Source organism: Apiospora aurea (genome assembly GCF_038362705.1).
Source record: "Apiospora aurea strain CBS 24483 chromosome Unknown utg000008l_segment0_segment0, whole genome shotgun sequence".
In the NCBI taxonomy this organism is placed as follows: domain Eukaryota; kingdom Fungi; phylum Ascomycota; class Sordariomycetes; order Amphisphaeriales; family Apiosporaceae; genus Apiospora; species Apiospora aurea.
In genome coordinates, this window is record NW_027117395.1 from 579,441 (window position 1) to 602,021 (window position 22,581).

The 22,581-nt window shown below is 55.3% G+C and overlaps 11 protein-coding genes across 11 annotated transcripts; 3 read left to right on the forward strand and 8 right to left on the reverse strand.

Annotated features, from left to right (window-relative positions):
* Positions 1-832: 832 nt before the first annotated feature.
* On the reverse strand, positions 833-2,203 carry PG986_011656 (uncharacterized protein; the record flags this gene model as incomplete). Its single annotated transcript, XM_066847878.1, has 4 exons — positions 833-1,258; positions 1,292-1,360; positions 1,422-1,906; positions 2,098-2,203. The coding sequence occupies 4 exons, from the start codon at positions 2,201-2,203 to the stop codon at positions 833-835; spliced, it is 1,086 nt and encodes a 361-aa protein (XP_066694574.1).
* Positions 2,204-2,214: 11 nt separating this feature from the next.
* On the reverse strand, positions 2,215-2,712 carry PG986_011657 (uncharacterized protein; the record flags this gene model as incomplete). Its single annotated transcript, XM_066847879.1, has 2 exons — positions 2,215-2,419; positions 2,675-2,712. 2 exons carry the CDS (start codon positions 2,710-2,712, stop codon positions 2,215-2,217), a joined length of 243 nt encoding a protein of 80 aa, XP_066694575.1.
* A 1,195-nt stretch (positions 2,713-3,907) lies between these two features.
* PG986_011658 (uncharacterized protein) lies at positions 3,908-4,807 on the reverse strand (the record flags this gene model as incomplete). The annotated part of the gene is made up of 1 exon (XM_066847880.1): positions 3,908-4,807. One exon carries the CDS (start codon positions 4,805-4,807, stop codon positions 3,908-3,910), a length of 900 nt encoding a protein of 299 aa, XP_066694576.1.
* A 662-nt stretch (positions 4,808-5,469) lies between these two features.
* On the reverse strand, positions 5,470-7,389 carry PG986_011659 (heterokaryon incompatibility protein; the record flags this gene model as incomplete). The annotated part of the gene is made up of 1 exon (XM_066847881.1): positions 5,470-7,389. The coding sequence occupies one exon, from the start codon at positions 7,387-7,389 to the stop codon at positions 5,470-5,472; it is 1,920 nt and encodes a 639-aa protein (XP_066694577.1).
* Positions 7,390-8,001: 612 nt separating this feature from the next.
* PG986_011660 (bicyclomycin resistance protein) lies at positions 8,002-9,626 on the reverse strand (the record flags this gene model as incomplete). The annotated part of the gene is made up of 3 exons (XM_066847882.1): positions 8,002-8,292; positions 8,421-9,429; positions 9,490-9,626. 3 exons carry the CDS (start codon positions 9,624-9,626, stop codon positions 8,002-8,004), a joined length of 1,437 nt encoding a protein of 478 aa, XP_066694578.1.
* A 522-nt stretch (positions 9,627-10,148) lies between these two features.
* PG986_011661 (uncharacterized protein) lies at positions 10,149-11,932 on the reverse strand (the record flags this gene model as incomplete). Its single annotated transcript, XM_066847883.1, has 2 exons — positions 10,149-11,393; positions 11,456-11,932. The coding sequence occupies 2 exons, from the start codon at positions 11,930-11,932 to the stop codon at positions 10,149-10,151; spliced, it is 1,722 nt and encodes a 573-aa protein (XP_066694579.1).
* Positions 11,933-12,482: 550 nt separating this feature from the next.
* On the forward strand, positions 12,483-12,943 carry PG986_011662 (uncharacterized protein; the record flags this gene model as incomplete). The annotated part of the gene is made up of 4 exons (XM_066847884.1): positions 12,483-12,506; positions 12,556-12,564; positions 12,623-12,800; positions 12,852-12,943. 4 exons carry the CDS (start codon positions 12,483-12,485, stop codon positions 12,941-12,943), a joined length of 303 nt encoding a protein of 100 aa, XP_066694580.1.
* A 5-nt stretch (positions 12,944-12,948) lies between these two features.
* On the reverse strand, positions 12,949-13,376 carry PG986_011663 (uncharacterized protein; the record flags this gene model as incomplete). The annotated part of the gene is made up of 2 exons (XM_066847885.1): positions 12,949-13,151; positions 13,211-13,376. The coding sequence occupies 2 exons, from the start codon at positions 13,374-13,376 to the stop codon at positions 12,949-12,951; spliced, it is 369 nt and encodes a 122-aa protein (XP_066694581.1).
* A 1,017-nt stretch (positions 13,377-14,393) lies between these two features.
* PG986_011664 (uncharacterized protein) lies at positions 14,394-15,477 on the forward strand (the record flags this gene model as incomplete). Its single annotated transcript, XM_066847886.1, has 3 exons — positions 14,394-14,678; positions 14,955-15,119; positions 15,280-15,477. 3 exons carry the CDS (start codon positions 14,394-14,396, stop codon positions 15,475-15,477), a joined length of 648 nt encoding a protein of 215 aa, XP_066694582.1.
* Positions 15,478-17,377: 1,900 nt separating this feature from the next.
* On the forward strand, positions 17,378-18,633 carry PG986_011665 (uncharacterized protein; the record flags this gene model as incomplete). The annotated part of the gene is made up of 2 exons (XM_066847887.1): positions 17,378-18,154; positions 18,214-18,633. 2 exons carry the CDS (start codon positions 17,378-17,380, stop codon positions 18,631-18,633), a joined length of 1,197 nt encoding a protein of 398 aa, XP_066694583.1.
* A 641-nt stretch (positions 18,634-19,274) lies between these two features.
* On the reverse strand, positions 19,275-20,806 carry PG986_011666 (uncharacterized protein; the record flags this gene model as incomplete). The annotated part of the gene is made up of 2 exons (XM_066847888.1): positions 19,275-20,353; positions 20,764-20,806. The coding sequence occupies 2 exons, from the start codon at positions 20,804-20,806 to the stop codon at positions 19,275-19,277; spliced, it is 1,122 nt and encodes a 373-aa protein (XP_066694584.1).
* Between the last annotated feature and the right edge of the window lie 1,775 nt (positions 20,807-22,581).

The following is a 22,581-nucleotide window of genomic DNA, read 5'->3' on the forward strand; positions in this document are numbered from 1 at the left end:
AACGGTTGAAAGCGCCGTGCCTGTACCCAAATGGAAACAGGATCTGTACGACAAAATCGACAAGGCGAGTAGCCATGATGAGCTTGGCCTCGTAAGCATTTACCCGAACGGGGGCCGGCGAAATACAAGTGTCTCAATGATCGCAATGCCTGGACTTATAAGATCGGAGGGGACGATGAACGGCAGCCTCCGGAGCGCCCGTCAAAGGCAGCGAGGACATCGCGTGTATCCACGCCAGGTAACGCGCCCATCGCAGGGCCTAAGCCTGTTTGTCAGATCTGTAAGTTCGGAGTGGCAACGATGCAATGAACACGGACCAAAGGGAGACCCGCACAGCCACCCTATCCCCGGGCCACGCGGAGGGGGCACACCAGACACCCGACTGGCCAATACAGGCCGGCACCGCGGCAAACAAAAGTGGCCAAGCCTAGCGGTCGCCCGTGATTAGCCCCCAAAGGCTCGTCGCAAACGACGGACTGCGGTAATTTGGGCTTTCCATGCTAGGTCCTTGTCTCATAGTATAATTTTCTGAACATAGACCCTCGCCGAGTTCTCGTCGTTTTGCGCCTCGATACAGTACAGTAACCCGCCCTCCGCCTCCAGATTCGACTGCAGATATGCCCTTCCTCCCGTCAATTTGCCCTCTGCGATCCCCGTCAACCGTAGCTTTCGTATCCGAAGCCCATGAAGCTTCTGTATAAATGCCACATCTGGTCTTGTACTTGCTAGTGAAATCGACACCAAGCCAACTATTCGGCGACTACGTGATAGGATAAGGCACATCAGCCCAGACCATTGGGTTGCCCTTGGCGGTCTTATTGGACCCAATTATCTACCACAGCAACTGGTTCTGGTTGTTGTATACGAACACATGCACCTCGTCGCCCTCGGAAATGGACTTCGGGTGACCCACCAGCCCGCTCGGTATGAGGGTCGTGAAACCATCTTCGGGCGTCCATTTCCTAGTCGCGCCATCGTACGTCTTGTATAGCAGAGCCCCGCTCACTCCCAATGCAAATACATCCATGTTCTCGGCGCTCGTGCTCACTGCCTCGGGCTGCCCTTGGATACGCGTGCTGCCGCTTATTTGGTTCCAGCCAGCAGACCAGTTGCCATTCTCGTAGGAGAGGTGCCAAAGGCCGCCATTGCCGCCGCGGGTAAAGACGTCGAGACGTCCGGGCTCTCGCGAGATTGCGGTGGGCGGTACCGTCGCAAAGCCTTTCAGGTCTTTATATTCGGCCCACTCGTCCGTTTCGGCCTACTTAAAGGTATGCAGGACATGGCTATTCACAAGAGACACAGCGAAGACGTCAAGACGCGAATCGTTCCCGGCCCAAGCCACCACCGCTGGTGTAGCCCACTTCGAATCAAGTCAGCCATCAGGCAATGTGTAGATAATACCGGGGTTGGACGAGTCTTACCGGGTGCAGGTTCGGTCCATCATCCCGGATTGGGCAAGCATCTGTCCACGGCAGCCCTGGGTCTAGATGAAAGTAGTACATGACAGCGCCGTACTTCCCTTGTCCAATTCCGAAGACTTTGATCATCCTTTCTGATTCTGCGTATTGGATCATCGTCGGTGCGCTCAGGAACTCAAATGTGGAACTAATGGCATCCCACCCGTCAGGACCGTCCGGAAACAGGGGCTGGTCGTTGTCATGAAACTTGTGGCACCCATTTAAGGATATCATGCTGCTAGCATGTAATTCGGTTCGATTAACAAAACCGCTGCCAGCTGGGATCAACTGCCAGCCAACAGCGATGGATGGGGATAGGTTCGTATCAACAGAGCCTCCTACAAGGGCCATGCCTTTCCTTTGTGGTGTGAAGTCGCTCATGGACGTGGCGTTAAAGCTACGCCATTTCCGGTAAATAGAGTGCGTGCCGTTCTTAGTCAGTGCATATACTTATAGATGTGAAAATCCCCATGAGATGGCTGTCGGAGCGAGCCCCGGAGAGACGCTCGTAGGAGATCCTGTCATGGCAGCTGGTGAGCCCAGCCCGGGCAGAGTGCTCTAAACATGACAAAAGGTGAGCATCCACATGAAGAGTATGTGCTAGGAAGGGGCTCGTACCTTAATGTCGTCTGTTCGCTACCCCTTTCGCTGTTATTCTCGTTGACTTTCGTAGCCCGCGAACCAAGGACGCCACCCAAGACGGCCCCGAGAAGTACTACAATACCGATGGAGCCGACCAGAACCATTCTCTTTGTGCTTAGACACGCAGCGTGAGCAGGTCGTTCGACTTTTGCATGACTGATGGGAACTTTATTCGACTCCCCACCGTAGTGGCATACCGTTTCATGGTGACAAAGTTCAGGCTGGACCGGATAAGAGCAATTGTGCGACTCGGCAAGATGTACTTGAGGGACTGGCTGAGGATAACGCTCAGACTGTACGACCTCGAGGCCCGGTTCGGACTGTATAACGTGCTGTGATTCGTCGAACTAAGCGTACGCCATGATATCTGAACCGGCACAAGGGGCCAGAAAAAGGTGAACGAGCAGGGAGTATTTAGTCTGGGATCCGACTTCTGGATGGTCTGCATCTATGAATGGAAGAAAGTTTCGGGGAAAAGTATATGATGGATAGATAGAGATGGGAAAGTGGAGGGAGGAGAGAATTCCTGTTGAGTATCTGCTCCTCGCTCGAGGCCGAGACACCTGTGTGCTGACACTGCGACACGGTCAAGGCGCAGTCTCTTGAACGCCATATTTATCTTGTAGCTGCTTATCGTTGTATGCACACCGCGCGTCTCAGCCACTCACAAGCCAGATGCTAGGCAGGCACTTAGTTTAACGTAACCAATCGACATCTGAATGAAAGAGGCTGTGGTGGTCTACATTAAGTGTTGAGGCTTGCATCGGATATGAAAAGCGACAAGTACTGCACCAAGGGGATGGTCGACGTCTACCCCTAACCATGGTATTTCAAAGTGAACTCACCGCTTGACACTTTGCATGCCAATCCATATATTCTTGTGGTCATGACGCTTGGAGTTGAAGTTTCCCCATGAATGCCTACACGTAGCAACATTGAAACATCGGGGAGTACGAGAGGGTATTGTGTCTCGCCAAGTGCCCCATCAATGGCAGATGTGTGGTCGCTGAGTTTGAGACGCATGCAAACAATGCAGTGAAACAGGTGTCCAAGGTACATCGACCACGGGAACGTAAGCACCACAAAATGCTAACATCAACTCAAGTCTCGCGGCCATCATCAAGGTCACCGGGGCCGACACTTCTCGTTCTTTCCTCATGGGCGGGGCAGTTTTAGGCCTCGAGTACATTGGCAGCCGCTACGGCTTGCACAACCATATGATGCCTCAGAAGAGCACCCTACCAGCGACTACTATATGCATAGCGTGAACATGCTCGAAATCCTATCTTGTGGCACCATGATGCTGCTGGGGTTAGGACTTATAGCATGCACGTCACGGCTCGTGGGGATACGCAAGGCCCAGCTGCATATTCACATGCAATACTGCACACCTCGAAAGTCACGGTGGTGTCATGTTAGAACCCTACTTATATTTATCCTCGCGCAGTATCGCGCTACTTGCAGCTTTAGTCGTCGACATCGGTGTCCCAGTCTTCGGGGCGGCTCTCTCTGAACAGGAGAGCCCTGCTCCCTTTTTCTTCCACTCTGAACTGTACGCATTTCCCACTGGCACACTCACACCTTCGGTCGCGTGGAACGGGGACCAGGCGGTTGCTTCTGATGTAGCATGATATGCAGTACCACACATCCGCCTCAGTAGAATCGACGACGCGATTCATCACCGCCACGCGCCCCTCGTCCATGAGCACCATCCATAGGGTGCCCGCCAGGTGAAGCCGGTCGCCTCCCTCCGACGGCACGATATCAACGCTAGATATCCATCGGCAGACGCGCCATACCCAAGCCTCTCAGTTTGTCAGCGTAGTTGGCTGCGTGCGGTCCGGGACGGTCTCATCCACGGTGAGGTCGAGGTGAGGAGACCTGCGCCTGGAGGGTAAAGCCCACTGATTCTTTGCCTCCTCGAGATCTGCCTTGGCAGCGCCTTTGTAGGTTTCATGCACGCTCATCAGAGGCCCATTCTCCTGTACCTGGTCATGGAGTTGCTTGTTGGCGAGTTCCAGCTCCATCCTCAGCCAGTTTATTGTATCGGCCGCGGCTGTATTGTCACCCTGAGGCCGTACCTCATCTTCTGGAGACGGAGTAGGAGAGTCGGTTTTGGCTGTAGCTTTCAGCTTTTCGCGCACGGCACTCAACTTGTTATCGAGCTCGTCCTTTTCCAACACGATTTCACGAAGCGGATCCAGAGCAGCACTCCTGGCTGCCTGCGCCTGTCGAAGCTGGGCGTCCATATCGAGCATGGCTTCCCGGGCACCCTGGAGCTCGCTTTGTATAGCTGCCTCCATCTCCTTGGCCCGTTTATAATGTCCCACGGCCTTTGGTACCCAGGAATCCCAGGAGCCCCAGGGATGCTGGTACTTGATTGGCTGAGGAAATCTTTGGGCAAACTGGTGTCCTAGTTCTTCCGAACCCAGATTTGGTGATTCGACCATGATGTCCCACATGGGTGCGTCGACACGCCGAGCAACGTAGTCCTCGGACCAGTAGGCAGCGTCGTGTTTCGGGTCTTGAGGATCGAGGATCCATTCGACAAACCGATGCTCAGCCTGGGAAATCAATCCCGCGAGCTTGGAGGGAAGCGCCACTGTATGGCAGCCTGTTCCAGTAAAATGTTCCGAGGCCTGGTCCAGGATAGCCTGGCGGCGGGCTAAGGCCGGGTCCGTTGTAAGGTCCAATGAAGGAGGAGACATTTGGCTTGGGGGGATCTTTCTGGAATGGAAGGGTTAGCTGTTATTGATCAAACGAAATTGATGTGGTGGAAGGCGTTATATGCCTTGTGGTCCGCTCAGATCATTCAGCAGGATGTGCAGTGGAAAGTACTTCGGGAATAGATCTTTGGGGATTATTGGACTTCAACTCAAATCAGTTACCTTGATACGGTGTTGGATCGATGATGCCTTGGCTGTGGTAGGGAAATTGGCAATGGCAACGATGCGATGTGGTCGAGGATTCGGGAAGAGGGCAGAGGAGTGTGAGAAAAGCACAAGCTTGGCATTGTGGAACGTAGGCCCAACTGCTTTGAACTAGAATTGGCTTAGAAAGCAGCATTCGCTGTTCCAAGAAGTACCTACGTACACATTGAATAAGTACCTATGTGTGGCCGGCATTAAATACATATCTATGGAATCCATATGTCGACACTTACTGCCGGCACTAAATATCAAAGCCCATATGTTGACATTTGCTGCCGGCAGCAAAAGTCCCGGCACCAAATGTGGTGGGCATTTCCCAAAGCTGCTGGTTGGGAACTAGAACCATGGACGCCGCCGCTGGTGGGACCCATGCCTCCGACAGAGGACATCGCCAAGGGGTAATCTGTCTAACCAGCTACCTCACCTTGAACGTTACCATCTCAGAGCGCAGCCTCTGTTCCTTTTCCAGCTCCGAGATCCATTCCCCTCGCATGATCCCATGCACATACGCCTCTCCGACCCACCTCTGTCGCGTAGACTTCACCAACCCATCCCCCCCCTTTTCCATCGTCATCCTCCCTCCAGTGCGGCCCCTTGTCAGGCCGCAGTACGAACGGCACCTCGCCCCCCGTAAGAACACACACGAGGTCGCCCTCACGGCACCTCATCGGCGCCAGGCCCAAATATCCCATCTTCGTAATGATGAAAGTCCGTCTAGCGAGCCGCGACACCGCCGGCACGAGAAATGCCATGGATCCCTGCACGTCTTGCCCCGCGCTGTCCAAGAACCGATCGAGGCCCTCGCCGAAGTCGTCCGGCGGCGGGCCGCCCCAGTCCCCATCGCGGTCAGCGATGAGCGTGCGCCAGAACGCCGCGCGGAGGGCATCGGGGGAGCCGTACGGGTTGGATTGGTGGTTGTCCTGGATGTGCTGCTCGACGACGCGCCGCCAGGCCGCACATTTCCTGTACAGCGCCCGGCGGCGCGCGGCGCGGCCTGCGGCTTGTAGTTGGGGCGTCGTTTCTTGCGCTAGGTTGATGTCGGGGAAGGCGTCGCAGAAGACGATCTCGTCAAAGGGCCAGCCGCTGATATGGAAGGAACATCTCCCTGCGGTCTCGTTCGTCAGGGCCTTCCCGGCCGGGTCGAATGATATGTCGGCTAGGGTGTGTAAGGAGCCGCAGGCCTGGAATGTTAAGCGCGGCGGTGGCTTTTCTCCGTCTTCCCCTGTCGCCGCTACTGCTCCCGAATCGAACACGAACGGCACGTACCCTTCCTGCTGAGTATACCAGTCCGGGCACCAAGTCGGTAACCCCCGCGTCCGCTTCCGCCACGCGAACTGGAGCGGCAGCAGTGTCTGCTGCTCCACTGTCAGCACGTGGATGTTAGCCTTGACATTGAGTAGCGCATCCGACAGTTTCGTTCTGTCGTACTCCGCCGCGATAGCCTCGCGGGCCCCGGGCGTCGCGAGGCTGCGGAGCGCGTAGAACCGGTCCCGCTTCTGGGTGTAGGCGAAGCGGTGCGTGATGCCCAGCCAGTCGAATAGGGGACACTCGTCGCTGTTGGCGTCGCGACGGTTGAGGTCCCAGGCCGACAGGACGTTGTTGAGGGGATACGACAGGATTTGGTTCACGCCGTGCACTTGCCTGGCGAAGGCGCGGCGGAATGCCTCTATAACCACGAAGTCGCCGAGGGGGGCGGTCGCGCCGCCGCATCGGAGCACGGAGTTCCTGGACTTGAGGACCTCTTGGATGATCCAGACCCGGCCCCACCAGGGTCTTGCCATCAGGGCCGCGATGGCGTCCCAGTCGGCCCCCTGAAAGGAGGTCTCAAACCAAGTTGCAGGAGGTAACTTACCGAGACGGCGGTACTCGGACCCTATATTTTGGATACACCGCATGGCCAGATCGCTGTCGTCGCTGGCGCAGCCGAGCCAGATGATGGTCTTGGAGGCCCGCGCGTATATGTCCCCCATGAGCGGGAGCTGGTGGTTCTTCTCGCTGTTGTCAGACTGCTTGATACAGAGGGCATCGATCCAAAGCCTCACTGGCTTGTCGCTCTCCCTGAGCGCATCCATGGCGTGCTTGAGTTCGGGCCATACCTCCACCGGGCTCGTTGCCCCTTGTAGCTGTATCGTCGTGGTTTGTTTCCCCCATTGGCCCGTGGCGGCGTCTCTGACCTTCCGTTTGCCCCAGGTGTACGAAAGTGCTGTATATGGCAATGGGCCTTTGCCGCCATCGAGCGGGCACAGGACAAGTGAGCCCCTCAGAGGGTTACCTGGGGTCCCGGAGGCCAGCTCGAGCACTCGAACGGTCGATCCGGGCGCGGCGCTCAGGCTAACGAGATCATAAATACTTGAAGACATAGCTGATAAGAGCTATTTCCTCGACAGTGACCAGCTCACTGGTGCTGAGAACCAACATGGGGTACTCGTGGTATATAACGAAAGCCGGACGCCACAGCTGAAACAAAAAGTGGGACGCGGCTCGCTCAGCTGAAGATCCTAGCCCCTTAGGGCCTGAAGAGGCAAGGAGGCTAGTCGCGGGCTGAAGATGCTAGTCTGGTCATACATGCTACTATACGACCCAATGAAAGCTGATTCGCCCCAGTAAAATGTCCAAAAAGGAACTCAGGTGCATACACGTATGCACGGCCTCGGCATCTGGATTATAAGCCGGGCAGATTCATGTACCAAAAGTGAGAGGTTCCTGTCAGACAACACCACATACCCAGAGACCACATAGTTGCCTAACAAATGCTAGCAATTTGGCACTTGCCCAACAAATAATATTCTTCATTTTATCCATTTTGCCAGTGGTATATATCATCATCGGCCTTCGGTTTCGTTGCACCGTCCAAGTAATCTAAATCGCTACAGTATGCAATGTGAAATTGGAAAAGCTCTTGTACACCCCCAATTTTACAAATGTGACATGAATGGCAGGCATTTCCGCCAAGTTCAAACCAGTTCTGGAAATCATGCTTTACTCGAGTTACTTTCCACCAACATCGGGCTCTTCTCCCTCAGCCGAGGCCCGTAGATGCGGAAGGCGATAGGGATGGGGATCATGAGGGCCGCCAGACCCCCAAGCAGAGTACAGGCGTACTGCGCGCCCATGCCCTTAAACATCTGCGTCGAGAAGAGCGGGAACCCGGCGGCGATCGACGAGCGTAGGATGATATTGGCAGCAACAGCTGATGCGGCCCTAACGTTGCAGTCAGTATACCATCCAAACAAGACGGGGGAGAAGAAGAACCCCCACAAGAGCTTGAAGACTTACACTGGTAGATATGCGTCAACGATATAGTTAAAGCACGGCAAAAACACGCAAAGGATCCCGAACCCAATAAACAACCCCGCCACCGTCGGGACCGCCCAATGGATATCGTTCGTACACCCCGTCCACCCGAACCAGAAGATCCCCCCGCGAACACCGGCGCCCCCACCAGCGTCGGCCGCAGCCGCCACTCGGGCACCGGCACGTCCCCGTTCTCCTTCAGCTTCCGCGCGTACTCGCGCTGCTGCGACAGCACGAACGCGACCCCGACCGCCTGGCCCACGGCGAGGGCCAAAAACGGCAGCCCGCCGACGCCGGGGCGCATCCCGTGGATGTCTTCGAAGACGTAGGGGAAGCCCGCGAGGAGGCAGTACGTCAGCCCGTACACGAAGGACATGTAGAGCGAGACCAGCAGCAGGATCGGCTCCGTCGCCAGCATGCGCAGGGGGCGCGTGAAGTACTTCTCCACCAGCCGCCGCAGGTCGAACTCGACGAGCTCCTGCGCGGCGCGGATGCCGCTGTTGCCCTTCTGCTGCCGCCGCAGCGCCTTGGCTTTCGCGACCAGGATGCACGGCGCGTACGTCTCGCGCACGCAGACGAGCGTCAGGGCGCCGTTGGCGAACGACAGGATCGCGGGGATAAAAAGCGTCCACCGCCAGCCGAGGGACGGGTTCTCGACAATGAAGCCGCCGATCGAGGGCGCGCCAAAGGGCCCGCAGAAGACGCAGAGGGCGTACAGCGTGATCGCGACGCCGCGGCCGCGGTTGTCGTACAGGTCCGACAGCACGCCCGGCACGACGGTCAACTGGCTGGCGCCGCACACGCCGCCGAAGAAGCGGCAGACGAGCAGTGTTTGTATATTCTGAGCCACCGCGGTGCCGACGATGAAGGCGCCGCCCGCCAGCATCGCGGCCGTCAGCGGCCACTTGCGCCCCCACAGCTCCGACGCGGGCGCCCAGAAGACCGGACCAAACGCGAAGCCGAGCACGTACAGCGTGGTGCCGAGCCGGCCGACCTCGGCGTCGACCTTGAGGTCCGCGATGGCGCTCTCGAGGGCCGGGGCGAAGACGGCGCTGGTGTAGGACACGATGAGGGTCCCGACGCAGACGGTTATGGAGATGAAGAGTCTGATTGGTCGGGGTCGGTGAGCAAAATTTGGGTCCCTGCAGGGATGGGGTCTGACTTACTTCATGAAGCGTGACCATCGGTACGGATGAGCTGGGTCTTCTGGCCCATCGAATGTGACTAGGTATTCTGAGGATTCGGAAAGGGGCGGCGTATCAGACCTCCCCTGCCCGTCGCGTAACTTCTCGTCCTGCGCCATGGCTCCGCTAGGCTATAAAGAAGCGGCAATACTGTCGGCGGTCATGAGAGTGTGCCTGCCGGTGTCAGAGTTGTTGTATGTGGTTGAATTCGTAGATGATGACTGCCAAGTGCAAGTTTTGTCACTCGAAATGAAGATTACTGGCTGTCTTAAAGAAATCAGAGACATCTAGTGACGCCATGGTTCATGCAATGATATAACTATGGCCTCTTCGGCTTGGAAGCGGGTATTGCGGGAGCTGCGGGATTCCTCTGCCGCAATACCCTTAAAATCGGACCCGCCTTACGACAAGTGCTCACCAACCTCCAGCTCCTTTGTCATTCCCACACCTTATCGCCGACAGATGAAAGTCTGATTTGTCAGTCTGTGGGATCATCAAAAATCAATCTCTAGAGTGTACGCGGCTCTTCCATATGCGTGTTTGTACAGTTGAAATACACCCCAAACTTGATATCCAAGGCTGTCTCGCGATGAATGCTAGATCATAAGGACATCCATTTTCTCAGGCATGGTAAGAAACATTCAAGCGCCCAAGAAAAGAGGCCCACCGGTCATGTCAGTATTGAGAAACTCATCCAGATCGGCATCTCTAAGCGACGGCAAGTCCGCGACCAGTGCTTCCAACCACGCATGATCTTCAGAGTTACTAAAATTGGTTGGAATTGGCGACGCCAGGTCCGTCCGAGGCTCGGGCTGGTTTTCGGCGAGCGCCTTGCTAAAAACAGCCACGTCGTCTTTGCGGCGCTGTTGATGAAGTAGGACCAGCAAGTACGCCGTCCGCTTTGCGTCCCGCATGGTCTCGGTGTCGTAGATGGAGGCGACGAACCCCACGGTCTGGATTGCATCGGGAAGTATGGCCAGAGACGAACGCGTATCAATTATTAGTAGCACGCAAATAATGTGGAACGGCACGTTGGCGACTTGATGCCAAGGAGAGCAGTCCTGGGCCATACTCCGCGCGCAGCCAAGTGCTTTCCTCAAAAGGTCGAGGACTTGCTCTGCCAGGGTTGACATGTCGAGGTTCTGCGAGAGGATGCGCCGGACTAGACACAGTACGAGATTGGTCTGGGCCATGATGGATGGCGACTGGGTGTGCGACCCGTTCAATATGTCGGAGAGAGTTGATAGGAGGCCTGCATCTTCTGCGGCTACGCTGGGGTCGAGATTGACAGAGGTGGGGAGGAGCCTGATGAGCTCAGCTGTGTAATCACCTAGCTTCGGTGCTGGTGGTAGGGGCAGGTCATGTTTCTGGAACAGTACGCGTGAGAGCCCAAGGTCGAACGATGTCCAAGCATTCAGATGGTGCGAAACTCCGACTATCCTCCTCTTCAGGTCCGGGTCGCACTGCGCACCGGGAGGGAAGCTAGACACAAACACTGGATTCACATCCGAGTCTGAATGGAGACCCAAGGCCTCGATAAGATGCATCAAGGTACTGCTGGCGATCCATGTAGCATGCGGAGAGTCAGTCAATCGCAAGTGGATGGTCCGGAGCAGCCAGCCCGTCAGAAGGTCGAGAGAGGCCGACGCAGAGAAGATATGCCGATCCAGGGTGGACCGAGCTGATTGAACCAAGTGCAGTTCCGTGACGGTGCAGTTGCGCTGTGAAAACAAACACCCGAGTGCAGCAACCCCTGCCAATACACTATCGTATACGCTCGGCTCCGGCTCAGACGTCCATCGCGAATGAAGGCGGTCGAAGAACTGATGCTTATCAATAAATCCGTAGCATGGGTCTAACTTGTCGAAATAGACTTGAGCCAGAGCCTGATGTGGTTATGTCAGTGGCCAGCCGGATAGCTAATTGGCTTCCAATGAGAACTGCTTACTTTCATGTGGTCGAGCGAAGTGATCTCTGTGACGAGAAGTGGCGCGGTAAGGGGAATACTAGAAGATAACTGCCTTGCGCCGATGTTCCATCCGAAGAGATTGAGTCTAGGCGCCCGATTCGGGTCCATCTTGAGCCCGAGTCTCCTCACCGTGGTGGCACCGGAATTGGCTTCGACGCGACGGCGGAGTCCATCATGAGCGGACGTAGCAGTCTCTGTAGATCTGATTGTTGCCGGAGTGACCACGTCGAAATGCAGAGGTTGTGGTCCGGCTATGACGTTTGGTGGTCTCGGTGAGCTGCCCAGTGCTGGTGTATGGGACAAGGACGACGACGATGATTGCCGGACTGGGTAGCTGCACTCGTACCCCCACTGGCTGCAGGTGGAACAGGGAGGGTCGCGGCCGTCGCATTTTCGCTTGCGCTCGCGGCAGGGCTGGCAGGCGAGGCGCGCTCGCTTCCGCTTGGGAGATTCCATCGGGTAGGGACAGCGAGTTTGTGTTGCGTTGCACGGAAAGGGTGGTGCGGGGAGCGACGGCTATTGCGGGATTTGGGTGCATCTCCGGGGGGTTTGCTGTGCTCTAACCGTTGCCCGATTGGACAGAAGTCGAAGGCTGGCGTTTAGGTAAGCGATGCTTGTTATGCTGTACGTACCTGGTCGTATCTGGATTAGCCTCAAGTGTATGCATGCAGGGGGTTGGTCTTTTTGCCCCTTGCGTCGAACCAAAAAGCAACTCTTCTCTGGTCGGCTCTTCTCACTGGCTTAAAACGGGGTTGTTTCAATGTCGTTGAGCACTGACTACATCTTCACTCGAGATGTTCTCGATAACAGCCGGTGCGTTCATAAGGTTCAAGCCACAAATGCTCTAAGCTCACTAACTCAATCATCATGTGCCCCTAACGGCAGATTGAATTGGATGGACCGCCTTTGGGCCAAGCTATGCGGATTTCTGTTTCATCCCAAGATCCCCTGCGACAACATCTTTTGAGTGGCCGATGTAGGGACGAGGACAGCATATGTAAACACCATGCCTACTCGCTCTCACAGCAGAGTAACAAGAACCCAGACTGACCATCCACCATGATGCAAACAGCCTTTAGTTGTTTGAGGTCAATGCCGAGCTGCCCGAAGGAACGCGGTTGGATGGCCTAAATGTCTTAATTCAAGCCCGCTCTGCCGGAGAGCGTTTGCCCAGCCAACGTGAAGTTCCAGCACTGGGACGTGAAGACGGCAGTCCCTGAGGATCTCATCGGTGCCAACGAGTTAATTCACGTTCGGTTCCTCGCTTTCGTGCTGCTCAACGACGAAATAGAAGATGTGCTCGGTAAACTCCCCCTAATGCTAAGTACGCTTGGTAACCCCGACTATCAGTAGTACTACGGCTCATATGGGACAGGACCTAGTGGCTACCTCCAGTGGGAAGAAGCCCCCATCGAGGCGATGCACATCGACAATGCGAACCCGAAGAACTCGACCAGCGAGTTCTAGAATCTCTACAAATTCCTCCAAGCCCAAGACCGCGCCTGACGCCGACCTGGCCGAACCGGCTCTCCGAGATCTTTGCGGAGGCCGGCCGTCGACGTCGAGCAGAACGCAAGGTACGCGCCGCCCTCCCCCTCGCCTTCCAGGTCCACGAGGTTAGTCGCACCATCCACGAGCTCGTCGCCGCCACGATCTGGTCGAATAGTTTCACGTTCTGCACCAATCGTAGAACGACATTGTCCAGGTTGTAGTAGCGCTTGATCGGGTGCTCACGAAGCACCTTTGTCCATGATGCCTTCGGGGTTTCGTAGCGCTGGACCAAAGCACCATCGTCAAAACCCATGTGGTTTGCCTCCGGTTTCACATACTTGCAACCATTGGCCAGGTTTGCCTTCGCGGCAAACTCCTCATCCGGAATTGTCATCACAGTTGTGACCATAAGGTCGCGTCGCTCCTGGTATGGCCGCGGAGACGCGGCGAACTCTGCCAAAGGCGCCGGGAGGGACGAGGAAGGGGACCTATGCGACCTCGCGGTTTCGCTACCAGGATGATTCCACGTTTCGGGGGTATCATGGAGGAAGCAGGCTGCTTGGAGGCGCGCGTGGCAGGCCGAGAAACAGACGAGGTCGTGGCTCTTTCGGCGATGCGACGTAAGTTGGTGGCAGTGTTGTTGCGGGCAGCAGCGGAGGGATTAATTTGGTTGAGGTGTATTAAATAATGGCACGTATCGTCCAAACTGCGTTATCTCGGTAATTTATACCTATAATGTACGCGTTATAACCGATATTGGGCTTGAACTGAGAGCAGAATTCGTATAGTAGATATGGCTGTGACTTAAATCTTGTATCCGGTGATTACAGTTTTGTGACAATCTTCACAAGTAGCAAAGCCTCATCCCGATACTGGCTTGCCCCGACAATAATTGAACCAAAGAGAAGCCATGGTGGAAGGGAAACTTGATGGGAAGGTCTACATCTTATTTCTATTCAAGGTGTATTAAACACATAACGATCTAGGGTTATTTCTACCATTGCCTGCGTAAAAGGCTTAGGGCTCTGCTTAAAAGGGGACTCGATCAAGTATTCGATGTGCGTCTGCTACCCGCAGATGTTCAGTGAATCATTCCATAATGCCTGATTGTGAGCTACTTGGTTCCTGAATACTTACAGCCATGTGCTGCCGCCTGGTGACGACTGCGCGGAGGGTCCTAGCCGCGTATCGTGGACGGCATAGCCGAGTGTACGAGCCGCAGTTTAGGGTATCGGGTAGGGTATAAGCGGAGCGTACCAGCCGCGATGCACAGAGAGTAGGTAATAAGTGCTAATACTGAAATTGAGTATTGTGCAACTGAATTTCCTTTTGTTCCCTGCCCGTTGCGAACCACCACCACCACCACCACCACCAGCAACAACACCTCCGCCCCGTCCCCTCCACCACCACTACCACCACAACGACCATGGCTCCCAGAAAGGGAGACAAGAAGGAGGAGGAGAAGAAGAAGGCCAAGCCCACGCCGAAGACCAAGACGCCGAAGGCCACCCTCCGGGCCAAGGGCTACGTCGCCTACACGGCCAAGGGATTCCGGGGCGAGCTCGTCGACCGGGGCCGGTACGTCAAGTGCCAGCTCCCGGTCCGGCGAGTGGACCCCGACCAGCCAAACCACCGGATCTGTGGCGCCACGATCCAGAACAAGAAGCGGGCAATACAGTCCCACTACAGACAGGCGCACGAGGTGGACTCGGTAAGTGAGAAAGAAGCATTTCGGCGATCCATCACGAGGTTTAAATACCTGGATTTTGATGCCACCAGTATTCAATATTGGCGGTCCCTTCCGTGGTGAATATATCGTGGTGAATATACCACCAGTATTCACAGTTGGGGTACCCTCCCATGGTGAATATATCATCATTTGATAACGCCACTATTCACAGTTGGGGCTCCCCCACGCCGTGAATACATCGTCACTCATACACCACTATTTAAGTATCTTCGCTAACGCCGACATTTTGTGCCACAGGCTCGCGACCGAGACACCAAGAAGGACGCCTCTCGCCCCTGGACCTGTCCGTGCGGCGCCGACCACGAGAACTGGACCTCACACCTCCAGCACATCCGGAAGGTCCACGGGGTGAGGGGCGTCACGAAGGCGATCCGTGAGGCAGGTGGGCTTCTGAAGAGCGGCGTAAGTTGCTTCCCATTGTGCACTTTTTTTACTCTTTCTTCGCCACTTTCCTAGCCCTTTTTCGCCGACCAATGACTCTTCTTCGGCCACTTGTACCCTTTTACCCCTCCTTCTAACTCTTCTTTGATGAACCTCGACTAACCTTTGCTCTCTCTTTCAGGCCCGGCTCGACCCCAAGACCGGCTTGGTCAAGGCCAAGGAGGAGGAGGAGGGGGAAGACGACAACGACGACGACGAGGGACTCTTTGTCCCCCCGCACCAGGATGGTCCTCGGGACCCTAAATTTGACGACGACGACCACGATGGTGGTTTTGGGCCTTCTGGTGCTGCCGGCGGCCTGATCGAGGCTGCGGCCTAAGATGAGAGGTTTTGGTTTTTCTTTTCGGTGTTTTGTTTTTTTATTTCCTCGAAACGAGTTCGAGACAGAATGCCGCGAGGCATTTTAAACAATGGAATTTTTTGAAGGGGCGCGTTGCTGGCCGTCCCCTGGTCTCATGAAACAACATCCTTCCTCCGTTGACGTGGTGACTAGTAATAATATGATATGCAAACCATCCCAATCTCGCCCTATCCTCTCCAGAGTTCGGCTCCTCAGAGCGGCCGTGATCCCTGCTAAGCGGTAGGGTAAGATGATTATCTCGCACCGTCACTGTCAATCATCATCCTCATTATCTTCATCCAAGCTCTCCTCTTCACTGGGGTCCTCAAACACGGCATTGTAGAGCGATTCATACACATCCTCCACTCCAGGCACGAACCGAGACCTCTTGGCCTCCTGAACAAACTCTTGCAATCTCTGGAGCCAACCTACATCACCATCATTACTATCGATAGTTGTGTAACGGCGATGCCAGGCAACGGGATGGGCGGCAAGGGTTCGGAGCTCTTCGTCGTGGAAACAAGCAAACACGTCGCGGAACAGACTGTCCCGTCGATTATAATGGCCGATCAGTTCGTGGCAAACCTACATCAATGTCACTTGCCGGGCCAGAAGAGTATCCGGGTGACTTCGATGCGTATGCAAGCGAGGCCCCTGGAAATGGCTACAGGGGCGGTTGCGGCGTAGTCCTTTCCCTTCGTGCTCGCATAGACTCCACAGGAGACTGGCAAGCAAAGAGAAGATGGGACAAACCTGCACTTCGAATATTTGGTCCAACCTTTCGAGGCTATTACTTGGGCCAGATAGGACGGCACAACAAACTGGACCTGGAAGTACCTGAGTATAATTAAAAAAAGGATGGAGGAAATGGAGCCTCATTTAGGGATCTGTGACGACGTTGCTTCGTACACCCAAACAGACCGACTGCCAGTCATGGAGAAAAAGCAATGCTTCGAGTGTGATGTGACAGCGATTTATGGCCAACGAAGTACATACTTGCATACTCCAAGCTCCATGAACTAGAACAACCCTGTCATGTCTGTACAAAATCGAATGAGGGTGCCCATCATGGATCGCCGCGAACGCCCGACTTGGAAAGGGGAGGTAGACCAACAAGGTATACCCCGTCAAGGTGTCATGCATGTCTCACTTTCGACGTCACCCCTATCCCGCCGCTCACTCCGTCCCACTGTCAGACTGCCAATGAACACCAGAATAACATGTAGAATATCTAGAACGAATGATGGGCAAAGCTGACCACACCAGCAGAAAGATGGGACGAACCATATCCGGCCGTTTGATGCCATCCGAACTGTCGAAGATCTGATCTGATCTGAAGATCTGAATCTGGCGGTTTATGTAGGTTCCCATCTAAGCTTATCTGACAGCAGGGCTCCACAGAGGGTCCCTGAGTGCTGGGGGGCTGGGCGTCTCTAGGAGTCTAGGCGAGCCTAGGCCCCCCCGAGAGCCCACCTTTCTAATGATAACGTCAAAAATCGTCAAAAAAGTTGCTTGTCGGTGTCCCCTGGTCAGAAAATTCTCGCCCGTGATGGAATTCCCACGTGCCTCGGCGATTTGCTGGCGGTGGCTGGCCGCCACTTTCCACCCATCATGTCCGCCCTTTTTCTCGGTGACTGCTTGCTTGTGTCACGTCAAGACTCTCATCTCACTACCACCACCACTACCAATTCACCCCCTGCCAAGCCACAACTTACACAAAACTGCCAAACGTCCATTAGCACCCGTCCGCCCCGAAGCTTATTGTACCGACCGGCTCTTATCAGTCTCCGTTTCGCCGACAGACAATTTTGTTGACCCCCAAAGTTCCTTCCCCGGCCGACCCGGTCCCCCTAATCTCTCGGCCACCTCACCTACCACAATGGCTTCTCCACCTTTCATCGTCACGCCTCATCCCCTAAAAGGCAGAGCGGCCTTTGCGACCCGCGATCTGTCGCCGGGGTCTCCACTACTAACCACCCGACCCTGCTCCGTCTACACCATCCAGCGCGAGTTCCGCCGCGAGGTGTGCGCACGGTGCTTTTCCTACGACCGCGGCGTCGATTGGAAGGTCCGGGTCGACCTCCCGGCCGAGGGAAAGCAGAAGCAGAGCCCCACTTTGGGGCTAGTGTTTTGCAGCGAGATATGTCGAGATGAGTGGGTGCACCGGCAAGGCGCTATCGGTCTCGAGGCATGGAAAACGGCTTGGGAGATCGGAAGCCGCCAGAAGAGCAAGAGGACGAGCAGCAACGGCTCCACTGAGTCATCAGACGACGGCGCAGCCAACGTGCCTGATGGTCGGCCGAGCTTCGAGGAGATCGACAGGGCATGGACCGAGGCCGAGGAGACCCTCGGCAAGAAAGTGCGGGTGCTGAGAATGCGGGAGTCAAACGAAGGCGCGCAATTGAACAAGTCGGAAAGGAAGCTGCTGCAACGCGCCAAGGATACCAAGCCGCCGTCAATCGAGACCCTATGGGCCGTCGTCTCAGGTATCCTCACACATTACTGGACGCACAACACGCCGGTACCGGTTCTCGACGAGAAGAGCGACCTGCCCGCGGAGAACGACGAGTGGACCGAGATCCTGCGCCTGAAGCACCACCACATGCCGTTCGCCTCGCACGAAGAGCTCCAGGATTACATCGGCGCATACCTATGTGTAAGTCATATGACCCTTCCTTTGATGAGTGAATGTCAAGACTGACGTGGCCCCATCAGCTCCTGGCCCAGCTCCCCACAGCCCTCATCTCTTCCCTCACCCCTGAGGTGATCCAGACCCTGCAAAACGCCGCAGCCCACAACAGCTTCAGCATCCGCCCCGCCCTCAACAGCGGCGCCTACAACGCCGAGTACCTCGGCTGGGGCCTCTGGACGACGGGCAGCATCTGGAACCACTCGTGCGCACCCAACATCGCCAAGGCGCGCGTGCGCGACCGCTGGGTCTTCGTCGTCGACCGGGACGCCAACGGCAAGGCCGGCGTGAGGCGGGGCGAGGAGCTCTGCATCAGCTACCTCGGCGGGGACGAGAAGGAGTTGAGTGTCGTCGAGAGGCGGAAACGGCTTCAGGACGCGTGGGGATTCGTGTGTCAATGCGATGCTTGTGTTCGCGAGGCTTCGGGAGCGGACGTACCTTCTTAACTGGACTTTGAGCGTCTGCTTTCCTTTTCATTCGGCCTCCTTCGCGGTGTTTTGGTTTGGCTGCGGAAGATTGGTCACGGTAGAGGTGCTTTGGGGGTACATACCTCCGGCATGTGCAGATGTGGATTACAGAAGACACATAGTAAACATCAGAGAAAGCTATGATCGATAGAGAATAGAAACAGCTTTATCGATGGGAAAAGAGGCATGGTTATTGTGCAGAATCGGGTGAGAAAGGTGTGCCCACCGACTGAAGCCACAGAGATTTCGACGAGTCTTGGAGACTACCATCACATCCACATATCTGGACTCCAGCGCCATCACTGAGCCCGCTCTGCCGTGTGGTCGACGCTGGCTGACCTTGCAAGAACTTGGTCGTGGAATTGTCAAGCGATAGTAACCGATCGATGGCCGCGAGCGGGAAATCGTGCCCTGGAATGCGAGCTCCTCGATGAATCTCATGACTTGCCTTTTCCTTTTCTTCTTTTGCTTTCCGACTCATACCAGCCCAGGCCAGCGAAAGTAAGCGCGACAAAAACGAGCAGACTCAAACTTCCTATGGGTACGTCGTCCCCAGCATCCTTGAACTTGCCTTCATCGCCAAGTCAGTCTTGTTTCACTTCAGCGAGCAAGAAGTTATTTCAATGCTTACCTTTCAACTGGACCCCAAGTCGCTTCTGCTTTACCCAAGTGGGCCTGGGCGCAGGGCGGCTGGCCCGCGGTTTGTATTCCTCCAACGGAACCCAGACCCATTCAGCCTCCCACGGGCCCCTCGCCATCGCTGCCTTAAGGGGCTGATACAACTCTTGCTGTGACTCAATAATGCGTGCTTTGGTCTCCTCCATGACCTTTTCTCTCCACTCCTCCGAGAGCTTCTTCCAGTGCGCCTTCCTCAGTCGCGGCAGGTAGTAGACATCCCCGACGCAGTAGGATATGATCTCCGGGCTAAGCGGGCGGACGTCCAAGACCTCAAACGAGCCCTGGTTGAAGAGGTCCTTGCCGGCGGCTTTCGCGTTGTCCCATTCTTCCTTCTCGGCCACCGTAAGGATCTTGGTCATGCACTTCATCAGCCCGCTGACGAGGTTGCGGTTGCCGTCGTCCCGGCTCGCGTTCTCCATGAGCTGGATGTCCTCGCACCCCCGCAGGCCGACGCCGTAGTGCCAGAACAGCGCGTCTGAGTCGTTCCGGACATCGAAGAAGGCCTTGCGGCAGTCCGCGGACTCGAGGATGTCCTGCACGCTGACGTCGTGCTTGGAGCCCCGGGTGGTGAAGGCCGCGGCCTGCAGCAGGAAGACGTCTACCACGAACGCCTCGCGGAGGCGGCTGGAGTAGAAGATGAGGAGCGACAGCGACCCGTCGCGGCACAGATCCGCGCCCTCGAGGTCGACGTAGAGGTGATTGTCGTCGTTGGCGCGACCGGCCAGCGCCTGGGTCCACAGGCGGTCCGCGAGCTCGGAGACGCCGGCGGGGGTGTCGATGAAAAACGTCTGGATTTTCTTGGCCGTTCCTGGCAACCCCACGGGCATGAATCCGGGAGGCGGCGCGTTGACGGCGGGCAGCTCCGGCTTCTTGTCGCGGCCCAACTTCTCCAAGCTTTGCGGGGCGGCAATTGGCACTGCTGCTGCTGCTGCTGCTGCTGGTGCGACCGCCTCGGTGGCGGATGCTGCAACTGCCTTGAAGCCACCTTTGAGGTTGAATATGGTGCGCTTTTTGGGCAGCGCTGCTTAGAGCTCGCGGCGCGGAGCTCAATGCCCGTCCAACATGTTTCCGAGCCGCATTCATGGGTTGGAATACACGAACATCGCTGTCGTGGGTGTCGGCGGCATGGATTGTTGACAATGTTCCACTGGAGAAATGCCTGCACAAGGCGGCTCCACCCGCCTGCCGTAGTGGGGGCGGGGCGGCGCATATGCAGGGCTCAGGGGTATTGTAAGTACAACGAATCAAGGGACAAGTCACCGACTGGCTAGATTGAGATTTACGAGCAAATATCTCATTGACTGCAGGTCAAGAACGGCTTCTTTCTATGATCGGTATTGCACTGCGTATTTTCTGTTCCGACGATTGACAAGATGTTGCAACTATCTCGTTTGGTGACGGCCCAGAGGATCAAAGAAGATTGGGACCAACCGATGAGATGGCTGCGACTGGCTATGTCAAAGCTTGTCGCCATGATGTGGGCTTTTAGACCCTAGGAAGATCGTACACATCTGAGAAGGAATCTTTCAGATGCGGCGCCAATCCCGTCAGTTCTCTGAGAACTGGATTCACTAGCAACGGCTTGATAGTCTTTGGTGATGCAGTTGCGACGGTCGCCTGGGGGAGCTAAGTCCTGGATGTGACTACGTTGGGAATGTTAGTAAGGCTGCAACACCTTGTAGAACTAATGATCATCCCATACCTGTCTTTATGCAACTTGACCTGTATGTGGTGGATGAGCAATATAGTGTTCCACGCGAATGTTATACGTATTCCTAGCTTCCACTCCTTGGAGATATAACGACGAGGGAATCACGCTTGGGAATGATGTAATGAAATAACCGTATATAGGGTGTAATGCAATGCTTTGTCATTCACTTTGGGGTATCATCTAGCATACTACTCTCCACTAGTAGGTTCATAAATACCTACAGGAAGAAGACCATATACTTCCACGCCCCTAAAATATGATAGGTTATCAGACCTGGACTTCCTTTCCGGAATTATTTGGGCTGTTCGGCAGCAAGATCAAGTATCAATCTGGGTCCACGCCCTGTCGTGTAGAATGCGATAACAAATATAACATCAGTCGTGGTTCTGCCCATCAAGAGCTTGCCTACCATTCGCCAGCGCTACAACAGATGACGCCATCTGGCGTAAATTTCCACTTCGGTGTATCAAAAGCCCGGATGCAAGCGAGCGTCGGAGACGCCCCTTTTCTTCTGGAGCTCATCGTATTCTACCAGCCTCTTCATCCATGACTGAATCGCGGGTCTGAGCAATCGAGGCTTTAAGAAATCGTTTGCAGTGTATCTCCTGTCGCTGTCTACCGGAAATGTACGGCCGTCAGGGAGGCTGTATTTTGTATGATTGTTAGTGGCGTCACGATTCGCAAAGTTTGACTCCATACCTTTTCTCGTAAAGTCTCATGCGGAAGAGATAGACGAGAAGCTTTGCGTTCCAGGTGCCAGTGAATCGTAGCTGGTACTCGTCCTGGACTCATGGCATGGGCTTGGGTGGCGAGGCTCGGAGTAGCTCCCTCGTGGAACTCGATGTGATTCTCAGGGGCCCAGCGCAACTTGGCATCCACGGACTCGACAACGAGTGAGTTATCCAGCTTTTTGGTTCTCAAGCGGAGATAGGCTGGACAATTCCTCATGCGGGCCCAGTCGATTTGAAGCTGCCCTCGATCCGGTCGTGCTTCGACATAGGCAACCTCATTCTCGGCACTCTTGGGGAGTTGCTGCGACATCAAACTTAGCGTAATATCCTACATGTTAAAGTTTGGCCAATATACTTACATCTTTGAATCTGCCGATGAGTACGCATCCTTCGATTCCACTCTCCTTGGGGTCACCAGGGGGGCTGATTTCAAGGTTGTTAGTATTGGATAAGACCTAATAAGCCCAGAGGGTTCACTTACCTGGGGCTCAATTGTACTGTCCCAGAAGCCGTTATCGAACACTTTGCCAAGCCAACGGTCGTATTGCTGGCGATATTTACCGCGTTTCTCAAGGTTGGCCTGGACTGCAGTCGAGTCGGACATTCGAGCGCAATGCAGAGCGTGTTGGAAGAACCAGGCCGTATCACAATGGTCAAGGTGCTCAGGCTTGCTCTTCACGGCTTTATGTTGGACCTTCTTGTCTTCTCCGGCCATTTTGATGGCGCTTACTTGATGCAAATTTCAGTCTGTTCCTGTTGCAGTTGTTGGTCGAGATGATGAAAGGCAAGAAAGGGTTGAGAGCCTCA